General features: G+C 48.6%; 1 protein-coding gene across 2 annotated transcripts; it reads left to right on the top strand.

Annotated features, from left to right (window-relative positions):
* Positions 1-2,673: 2,673 nt before the first annotated feature.
* Positions 2,674-9,024, top strand: LOC135913014 (pneumococcal serine-rich repeat protein-like). Of its 2 annotated transcripts, XM_065445651.2 has the most exons (5): positions 2,674-3,183; positions 5,296-5,722; positions 5,857-6,065; positions 6,966-7,103; positions 7,810-9,024. In XM_065445651.2, exons 1-5 carry the CDS (start codon positions 2,905-2,907, stop codon positions 8,398-8,400), a joined length of 1,644 nt encoding a protein of 547 aa, XP_065301723.1. In that variant the 5' UTR covers positions 2,674-2,904; the 3' UTR covers positions 8,401-9,024. The 2 variants fall into 2 exon arrangements, with proteins under 2 accessions (XP_065301723.1, XP_065301724.1); XM_065445652.2 differs by lacking the exon at positions 6,966-7,103 and having other exon boundaries at positions 2,675-3,183.
* Positions 9,025-10,787: the final 1,763 nt, after the last annotated feature.

Below are 10,787 nucleotides of genomic sequence, written 5' to 3'. Positions count from 1 at the left end.
ATGCCAACTTGGCGACTGGCAACAATGGACTTGAATGAACCTTTCGGACGCCAACTTGGTTGACTGGGTATGTGGCACTGCTCATGTGCCTCTCTTCAATGGACCTCTCTGAAGTCAACTTAGGTCATTGGGTAAGTGCGGCTATAGGTTAGGTATGTGCCGCTTTTGAAGGAACCTGTATGACGCCAACTTGGGGCATTGGGACGGCACTGCTAGATATGTTCTTCGCTGACAAAAAAAAAAGACAAGTCGTTAAAATTTGTCCGGTGTTGGGCGGAATGAAACATGCGTCATACATAATCAGTCATCTTAATGTATATTTACACACGCGCCACACGCGGACTTCGCGGCGGTGCCGCCAGGCGGCGCAGCGTGGCAAGATAACAGAATGAAGGGCAAAAAGATAACGTCTATCAATCGTTGCATTTTAACACAGTGTGCGTGCGGACACAAGAAAAAAAAATCGTGAGCCATTCCACTCTGTGAAGGTGAATGACCAGCGAAGCTGCTTAGCGCACTAGAACTAGTGATATATATATATATATCTTTCCTATCTCCCAGGGTTCTACTGGGACACATAAATACCCAAGAAAGTGGATGGGAAAACGACGCCGTGTTAGCTCAATTGGTAGAGCATCGCACGCGAAATGCGAAGGTTGTGGGTTCGGTTCCCACCTGCGGCAAGTTGTTTTTTTACCCCTTTAATTTCCATTACTTTATCGTTTGTTTATTTCATTTATTAAGCACAAGTTATTTCCCCTATGTTGTCCTTGGTGACAGTGTTTGTTGGCTTCTTATGATATGACCACCGCCCCGGTCGCGGGCACGCCGGACGGCCAGGATTTGCTTTTCTAGAGCGGGGCTACGCACAAGCGAGTCCACATTCACCACACACATTCGACTTTCACCTCTGTTATTAAATCTGTCCGTCACTTAAGGCAACGAACGGCTCATTCCCCCGCAAACGCTGCCTCCCCATTGCGACGACAGAAGTGAAATTCTGCGCAGAAACGATAAGCGGAAACGGAGCCGGCCGTTGAAGACTACGACAACAAACGCGCGTTCAGTCGCACGATTGTATTCGCGCGGTTGGCGCCGAGAATTTTTCAACGGGCCATTTTGAAAAAAAGTTGTACAAAACATTTTTTTTTCAAAAAAACATTTGTATTGGCCCTGGCGCTTGGGACCTCTTTGGGTCCCCGGTGTGACAAGGGTGGTTCAAGTGCGCGTTACAGGTCCCGAGCCAACAGGGCTGTGTGTCATTGAGCTCGATCCTTTTTCTGCACTATCACCAGGACAGGCACACACGATGATGGTTTCTGCACACAGACGCCACAAAACCACGGATCTGAGCTATATACAGGGTGTTTTGGTAACACTCGAATGGTAAGCATCCCCATATACAGGGGATGCTTACCATTCGAGTGTACAAATTGGCAGCCTCTAGATAAAGAGCAATTTCCGCAATTACGTGCGTAATTAGCCAAGTTACGGTAATTAACATTCTCATTATCAGCAATAGGTGGCTACAGCTAGTGAGTACATTGGGGCCTGTCTTCGACGCTACCTATCCCAACGATTAAATCTTGAATAGCGGATTTCATGCGGGAGCTACACCAACAATTAGTTCCCCTTGCCAGGCTCCTTGAAACCGAAACTGGCTGGAAAAAGAGCGCCTGTGTCGTCGATGTCGCCCCCCCCCCCCACCTTTCCTCACGTCTCCGAGGTCATCTCCGGTTCACCCCGCCAGCAGCTTGCGTTATCTCCTTGCTGTGTCGTTGGCCTAGCGCTTCGATGCCGGCAGTTCGCCGACCATCGGCAGATTGTCGGCGTTGTACAGTGGGACAGAGGCGCCGACACGAAGGAAACTAAAACTGTCGCCGACAGTCGGCAGACCGAAAACGGTGTCGTGTTGGCCTAGTGTGAATGAATGAGCCTTCAAAGAATCGGTCGACTGCACACCTCATACCCTCGGCAGTGCTGCAAGTTTCGTTTGTGATAGAGCATAGCATGTTCAAGCCTTCTACTCCTCGTTGGGTAGTGGAAAAAGGGGAGAGAAGGAGAATAAATTGATGAAGAGAAAGGCACGATTAAAAAAAAATAATCTGAGACATTTATTGCAGTCTCATAACAAGTTCACTGCCCCTAAAAGAACCAAGAATGGCCCGCATGGGCTGGCCTGCGAAGCATTTTGGACAGGAACCTAAAGGAGTGCTTTATAAAGTGTCCTGAGTGGCCTGCGCGGCTTGTTCGCGGAGTATTTTGGCCATAAACCTAAAAGAATGTTTTCTGTCGATGCGGGCCAGACATCCCTCAATTGTCATTCTCGCGAGTTAGCCAGTCAGCCATCAGTCAGCAAGTCGGCCCGTCCGTCCATGAATCTCTGTTCAACATCCTGCTGACATGCATTTTATAGCTATCATCGTCATACCTGCTTCGTATCGTATTGTTCAAGATCAATGTAATCTTAACATATCGTCTATATCTTGTGGAATAATCTTATCTTACCGTACGTCAACGCTACCAAGTGCTAGAGAGGCCTGAAGTTGCCATCACAAGTCCTTATAGCGTGCTTTTATTGCGCATTTAGCGTCTTTAACGGCTAAGCCCAGAAACTTCGTTTCGGTTGAGAAGCCAGCGAGGAAAACGAGACGGAGTGCGAGGCGCTCGAGCAGGCACGCACCACGTGGTGAGGCCAAGAAAAAGACGCCATCGTGGCTGAGCGGTCACGCCGGATCGAGCTCTCCAGCCAGCCCAAGTTACAGCTGACAAAAGGAGGCGAAGGAGTCAAAGAAGAAGAAAGAAGGTCTTCCAAGCTGTGGCCCCCGAGGTCGACCTCAACGCCACGCGAGTACGCGACAAGCACTTCGAGTGCCAGCGGGGTTCTCGTGGCCGGCGCTGGTCATGTCCAGCGACCCGTACGGAGACCTGATCGGGCTGTTGCTGGTGCTGGCAGCCGCGCTGTTCCTGGCGGCCGTGGTGTGGCTGCTGGTGCGCAAGTACCGCGCCGAGCAGTCGCACAGCTTGGACTGCACGCTGCCCAAGCTGGCCAGCCCGATAATGACGCCCATGTCGGACTCCTCCGCGATGAAGGAGTACGACCGGCACTCGCCGTCGCTGGCCCTCGCAAACCAAGTGCAGGATGCCGGGGCGCACCTGCCTCCAACCGTTGATACCATTCACGTAAGACCGCTCACCGCCACTTCCTATCTATCTATCTATCTATCTATCTATCTATCTATCTATCTATCTATCTATCTATCTATCTATCTATCTATCTATCTATCTATCTATCTATCTATCTATCTATCTATCTATCTATCTATCTATCTATCTATCTATCTATCTATCTATCTATCTATCTATCTATCTATCTATCTATCTATCTATCTATCTATCTATCTATCTATCTATCTATCTATCTATCTATCTATCTATCTATCTATCTATCTATCTATCTATCTATCTATCTATCTATCTGTCTGTCTGTCTGTCTATCTGTCTGTCTGTCTATCTGTCTGTCTGTCTGTCTATCTATCTATCTATCTATCTATCTATCTATCTATCTATCTATCTATCTATCTATCTATCTATCTATCTATCTATCTATCTATCTATCTATCTATCTATCTATCTATCTATCTATCTATCTATCTATCTATCTATCTATCTATCTATCTATCTATCTATCTATCTATCTATCTATCTATCTGTCTATCTGTCTGTCTGTCTGTCTGTCTGTCTGTCTGTCTGTCTGTCTGTCTGTCTGTCTGTCTATCTATCTATCTATCTATCTATCTATCTATCTATCTATCTATCTATCTATCTATCTATCTATCTATCTATCTATCTATCTATCTATCTATCTATCTATCTATCTATCTATCTATCTATCTATCTATCTATCTGTCTGTCTGTCTGTCTGTCTGTCTGTCTGTCTGTCTGTCTGTCTGTCTGTCTGTCTGTCTGTCTATCTATCTATCTATCTATCTATCTATCTATCTATCTATCTATCTATCTATCTATCTATCTATCTATCTATCTATCTATCTATCTATCTATCTATCTATCTATCTATCTATCTGTCTGTCTGTCTGTCTGTCTGTCTGTCTGTCTGTCTGTCTGTCTGTCTGTCTGTCTGTCTGCCTGTCTGCCTGTCTGCCTGTCTGCCTGTCTGCCTGTCTGCCTGTCTGCCTATCTATCTATCTATCTATCTATCTATCTATCTATCTATCTATCTATCTATCTATCTATCTATCTATCTATCTATCTATCTATCTATCTATCTATCTGTCTGTCTGTCTGTCTGTCTGTCTGTCTGTCTGTCTGTCTGTCTGTCTGTCTGTCTGTCTGTCTGTCTGTCTGTCTGTCTATCTATCTATCTATCTATCTATCTATCTATCTATCTATCTATCTATCTATCTATCTATCTATCTATCTATCTATCTATCTATCTATCTATCTATCTATCTGTCTATCTGTCTGTCTGTCTGTCTGTCTGTCTGTCTGTCTGTCTGTCTGTCTGTCTGTCTGTCTGTCTGTCTGTCTGTCTGTCTGTCTGTCTGTCTGTCTGTCTGTCTGTCTCCTTCATGTGTTACAGGAGTGCAACATGCTGCCCAAATTTTCAAACTTTGTTGCACGCAGTTCTTGTGTCGCCTGTCGCAGCTATCGTGTTTACTTGCCAGAAAAAGCTTCCAAGAAATAAAACCTCATTTGCCCTCACCAACGATTCACACTTAACAGCGATGGCCCCAGGCACGAGGCAGACCGAGCACCTATCACAAATTCATAAAAATGTTAAATTGTCTCGGCGTAGAAGTGTAAAGAGTGTAGTGCCTAGCATGCTGTTTTTATTAGATTTTATCCAACGCAGATTAATCTGCACATAGGCGCCTCTGTATAGCCAGGTTACTGCGATGCCAAAGTTCCTCCGCTCGACAACTACGTATTCTCTTGTCAGTACCGTTTCTCTCGCGTCATTATTGACTGGTCGCGCAGAGAGAGCTTGCAAAACGCACAAATTGCCGCCGTGAGTCCTTTACACTTCGTTGCTTTCTGTTTAGAGCCCTTCCATCGGTCCTCACGTCCTCCGCTCCCCGCAAATTCTCACACGTTCGACAGCGATAGCGAGTTGGATATTAAACGCTTTGGTTATCGATAATGGAGCATACTGGTATGATGACAGACGCATCCGTTCGCCGCGTGTACTCATCGACAACTTTGCGACAACTTTGCGACAATTTAAAACAGTGCCAACTGCACAACACGGCGAACTCATGGTCATATCCTGCTCAGGTGCACGCGAAAGAGTCGTCGGCAGCGGGAGAATCGCCGGACCGGCTCGCCGAAAGCGCTTCGAAGTCCACCGTCGCATCGAAGTCCACTGTCGCTTCGAAATCGGACGCCGGGGCCAGTCAGCAGGTGGCGGCGAAGCCGCACGGCCAACCGAAGAGGCACGGGCCACCCGAAGGAGTGAGCCACTCCGGGAGTCGACTGAAAAGGAGGCACCGCCAGGACGTTCCAGAAACCGACGGTCAGAGGAAAGCGCCGTCGGTGGCCAAGGAAGGGTCAAAGATGGAACGTCTCACGGCCACGGATCTCTCGGTTGCCGGAGATCATACGAAGTCGCCGGCCGGGCTCAAAGAGCACCACGTGTCCAAGGGAGGGCGAAAAAAGAGGGCCACGAAATCGTCTGGTGGTATCAGCGAGAAGACATCTCTTGGTAAGGAAGCGTTGCACCATGTAAGAACTGTAGGCAGCTTCATAAGATTTCATCTGGGCGGAATGCAGGCCACCCAGCGATTAATCCGTTCATTTATACACAACCCATTTATTTATTCTTTTACTCATTCGCAGTCTCAACCAGGCGCAAGCAGAAGCACCACCGCCAGGAGACGGATTCTGCTAAACCTTCCACCGCTAGCAAACCGGAAGTGGCGTCATCTGGTCCTCCTCCACAGGAGGTTGCAGATGTGACTGCCGGCACCTCGGCTTCCGCGATCGCTAGCATGGTTGCCACTCCCGCTCTTGTCGGCTTGGCCACCGCAAAGCACGATACCTCAAAGGTAACAGAGGTTCATCCTTAGTGAAGCAGCGGGAACAGGAAAGAGAATTTGCGAGCTGCTTCACGCAGCTGCGGACGAAATCTTTGGGAGCTATCATGTTACAGGACGGTTCCATGTATACCCCATAATCGCAAAACGCGCCTTTATTCCAATTTCTTCCACATTCCACCGCGAGTTCAGCACAGCGGAACACAATAGATTGACGCAGACGAGGCATTTCAATAACGCTCCTCGATGAAACCCTCACTTCGAAGTCCCTTTCGGGAGCACCTGTCCACTCCGATGCCCTGAGTAGACACTGACAGGCACTGGTCATGAAATCTCGGGAGGAGCCCATAAGTGCTGCTTGCCCGAAGTAGTATGCATTAATCTCGTACAACGCAACAAGCAACCGTCAGGGACATGCAGAACAGGCAGGCAGGCACGCTAAACGCTGCCCCCCTAGATACTAGGCGGTCGAGCAGCCGAAGAGAGAATGATGTGCAAAAATTATAGATGAAGCTGAAAGATTTGAGGGAAAAGGCCGGCTGAGCAGATCTTGTAGGGCGAGTACGAAATAAGTGCAACATGTATTATATACTGTGTGGTGGCGGCACGTACGGCTCTACCGTAATAAAGCTGACTCAGAAAAGTTGATAGAAGGCATGCCGTGTCCCACTGGTCATGAATATGAAAAGGCGACCATGTGATCCCGACTGTGAAGCCTCGGAAAAAGGGCTATTCTAGATCATAGAGTTTCACACTATGATTACTAGAGGGAACTCTGGCGCTGTTATCGTTCAGTCACCGTGGGAATGATGGGAAGTACATGGATTCGTCTGATCTTCATGCTTGTGGATTCAGACGTTCTTGTGGCTTTGTTTATTGCGCTTTATATGCCTTCATTGTAGTAAATTTCAGACCAGTCTACACTTTCGAAGTGCTGAAGACGCTGCGAACGCACACGATTGCTACTTATTGCAATGGTTCAGCTTGTCGAGGTGGCCAAATCGAAACGCGCCAAGCGTCTCAAAGCACTGGCTTGTCCGCGATAAATTCGTAAGTGCTTTTTTGTCACTTGTCTATGCATGCGTGCATGGCGTAATGGTTTCAACATGGGGCTTCTGTGCTAGAGGATTTGTGTTCAATCCCGCCGTCAAACAATTATAATAACGTTTATTTGTTTATTTATTACGCCGTACATTGCTGAAAATGACGAGCTTACAAAGTCACGAAGCTGTTTGAAACTAGAGGGACTAAGCCTGGGGAAATCCACATACTATTATCATTACGCTTTCTTTGTCACATTTCACTGTTACAAGTCTACATTGCCAGAACGGCGTCTATCTGAAACAGTACAGAATATACAGCCAGTCTGCTTCGCTTGGAAAGGCTGCATTTAGATCTGCTGATGCAATCTGTAAGTTGTGATCACAGTGCCTGCAAAGGGACTAGAACACTCAATATTGCCAAAAACAAGCAACAAAGTTACTGATATTTGAGAAGTGTGGTAAAAAATGGAAAGGGAGCGCCTGAGCAACGGGTGAAAGTTTCAACAGGAAGGCTTGCTTTGACAGACCATTGAGAAAGGAAGACCATCCTTATTTTCAAACGTTGGCGCCCAAATCCAACCTCACCTTACCTTGCTCTCTCATCTCCCCTGCAGAAGTCTAGACCTCCGATGACTAAAATCCCAAATTAACACCTCATATTTACCTTGAATTTAACTAATCAGTAACGCGCCACACTTCGACACAATGTGCAGGCTGCGGAGCGGTCATCAATGAAGTCCGCTGAGAGATCGCTGCACAGGAAGACCAGCAGGCACGCCTCCAGCGCCAGCTGTACACGTGTCCCTGACGTCATTCAAGACGCCGGGGGCCCACCAATCGCCGGTGGGCTGAACCCATCGGGGCCACTTGTCACTTACCAGGCAATCGCTGCTAGTGGCGAGGCGACGGCGCAAGACCACGTTATGCGGTCCATGTCAGCTGGAGCCGTCGAACTAACGCAGTCTAAAGACACCTCGACGACTATCGCAGACGCTACAACCTTGCCCCGGGCATTGCCCAATCAGAGCCCCGATAGCAAGCTAGAGGCAGGTGCAGATGACTTCAAGTCGGCCATATCCTCGCCCGCACCGAAAGATGCTGGCACGGCGGCCCTTGGGTCAGAGGTGGACGCCTCAGCAGCAGCGGTAGCCGCAAATGAGACCGGCATTGGGTCGCCCTCCGATATCCCCACAGCCAGTGCCAAATCTGTATCTAACAGTGCAGAAGGCATCGCCAAGCCCGTGGCTGTAGCGACTGACGAGATAGCTGCGTCACAATCCTTGCCCATCGCCGACAAGGATTAGGCGCAGCAGATTTGATGTAGTCTACGATCTGCAGTGCCTAATGGCAGTCTGGTTTCGGTAGTTATGTCGGCATAACCGTGCTTGACGACAACGGAATGCTGGAAGCAGCTACCCAGGCCAAAGCAGCTCTCCAGGCCAAGCTCCGGTGGTTTCTGGAGCTCTAACTGAGTCAAGAGCCTGCTCTCACGGCGCTGTTGTTGAAGCAACGTCATTGGTTTGTTCTGCGTCTTTTCTACCGAGCCGATATATAGCGGATTTGTATACGGCTTAGCGCTAGCGAAAGCCAAGCCCGGTAGCCACCGCCGCCCGCTTGCTTGGGAACCAGCTCTGAGTTGACAGAAGAGGACACTTTCAGCGAATCTTTGGACTACCACTAGGTTACTGGCGCACAATGTGTGATCTCGCAAACTGAATTTTATGTGCTAGGCATTTGATTTTAAGAGTTATGACGTGTATTTTGTCTGTCTGCTTTGACGTCGTCTTCCATACGGTAATTCTAGTTTTGCTTGTGGGAATTTTCGTACAGAAGATTTTCGCTGTGGGTTTTATAGCGTTTTCTTCCTTTTTGCACGCGTCTCTTTCGTGCTTGTTTTGAGAAAATGAGAGATTTTTTCTGCTCTGTAAGTTTGCCCAGTGGCATAAGTTTTATTACAAATGCATGCTGGTTGGTTGCGGCAATATTGTCACGTAGTAGTGACGGCGAATAAAGCAGCAAAACCGGGAAGGACGAAACTAGCGTATTATTGGGCGAACTGGCATCCTAAAAAAACAGGCTACACTCAAAGAACGGCGACAGCGGTGAATACAGTCGGCGTTCGTCAAAAATTTGATCAGTGGGTAACAAGCGCGTCAGCTTCTATACATGAGCCATCGAAGGTTCCAGAGTAATCGCTGGTGCCCTCGTCTCTTCCAGAAATTTCTGCACAATTCCCGTGGCATATGCAATCAGATTGCACAAGATTATCGCTCAGGTAATTTCTAAGAAGGTCCCGGTGCAGTGCCGTTCCTGCTTCTGGACCCCAGCCCGACCGGCTCAGCCCTAAGAGCCAATACTTTTCCCATGGTTACGGATCCGTTTTGCCGACTTCTCTTACCTACATTGGTCTATCGACTAGAGGCTGTTCACCTTGGAGACCTGCAGCGGGTGTGGGCATGATCCGGCACGAAAATCCCACTCCCTCACTCGGATTTTCAAGGGCCGAGAGAGAGAGAGAGAGAGAGAGAGAGAATAAACATTTTTATTGGGTGTATGCTTTGGAAAGGCGTCGTCATTCCAGAATGCCTTGAGCTCGGGCCGCGTCCTGGGCCCTCGCAATCAGCCGTTGCTCATGAGGTCGGAGCTGGCAAAGGCTCTCTCCCTAAGCTCGTTGGTGTGGTAAGGGTTCGGCGGATTTAATGGTGCCGCTCTGCAATCCCCTACTATGTGCCTGAGGGACCCGGACTCTGCGCAGAAGCGGCATTGCGGAGAGAATTGTGTAGGGGCTATGAGGTGATTTCTGGTTGGGTGAGGGAATGTATTAACCTGTAGAGCTCGGAGGAATCGCTCCTGCTCTCTAGGTAGTGACTTGTGTGGGGGTGCATATGTTCTGCGGGCTAGCTTGTAGTGTTGTGTGATGTCTTGGTACGAAACTAGAAGGTGCGTGCGCTCGGGTTCAGATTCCTCGGCGTCCGCTCGGTGGGTCAAATCTCAAGCCACGTGCTTGGCGACCTCGTTGCCAGGAATGCTGCCTGATCAAGGGCCGACAGGAGCGCACCGGACAGCGCAAGAGCCGCACTGCTCAGCGAATATGGCTCAGCGTGGGACGCGCTGAGCGATAATCTTGTGTAATCTGATAGGCATATTTGTTAGACAGTGAAAAGCGGTCACACGAAAAAGATACATAAGTACGCGTTTCAATATAGTAAGTAGGACTCGGTAGTTGGATCCATGTCTCAAAGCACTATGGCCCGAAATGCAGTGTCGTGGGACGTGGCCAATATTTGCAGATTCCTGCAAATATTTTCGAGACCTGACGTGCCGCCAGACGGAAGCCGTGAACACGAAAGTGCAGTGACCATTACATCGAGCAATGCACTTGAGTAAACGTGGTAATTTCTAAGCATTCTCTTCAGCTTTGCTGCCCAAGTGAAACGCTTCGAATACAACGGAAGGAGCTTTACGAACTGCAGATTGGCCCGACTGTTGCTGCTCACCGAGGCAATGACTCGTCCTCCTACTTGAGAAATCTTCCATGATTTCCACAGAGCTCGTCCAAGTAATAAATGCTCCGGTGCTTCGAGGTTACGAGTTATCCGCGCTTGGCGATGCGGACCGCTGGCCTCCCGGTCATCTCACTTTGCGGACGGCCGACGTGCCAAAATTAGAATGGAAATCAAGTGTTCCCAAT

The sequence above is a fragment of the Dermacentor albipictus genome, chromosome 8, assembly GCF_038994185.2.
Source record: "Dermacentor albipictus isolate Rhodes 1998 colony chromosome 8, USDA_Dalb.pri_finalv2, whole genome shotgun sequence".
NCBI lineage: Eukaryota > Metazoa > Arthropoda > Arachnida > Ixodida > Ixodidae > Dermacentor > Dermacentor albipictus.
Note: the sequence above shows the minus strand (reverse complement) of the source record. Positions and strands in the feature narration are given on the sequence as shown.

Coding starts and splice junctions, on each gene's coding strand:
- LOC135913014 (XM_065445651.2), top strand. CDS start 2,905: ATGTCCAGCGACCCGTACGGAGACCTGATCGGGCTGTTGCTGGTGCTG. Junction 3,184..5,295: donor CAACCGTTGATACCATTCAC/GTAAGACCGCTC, acceptor TATCCTGCTCAG/GTGCACGCGAAAGAGTCGTC. Junction 6,066..6,965: donor CAAAGCACGATACCTCAAAG/GTAACAGAGGTT, acceptor AGTAAATTTCAG/ACCAGTCTACACTTTCGAAG.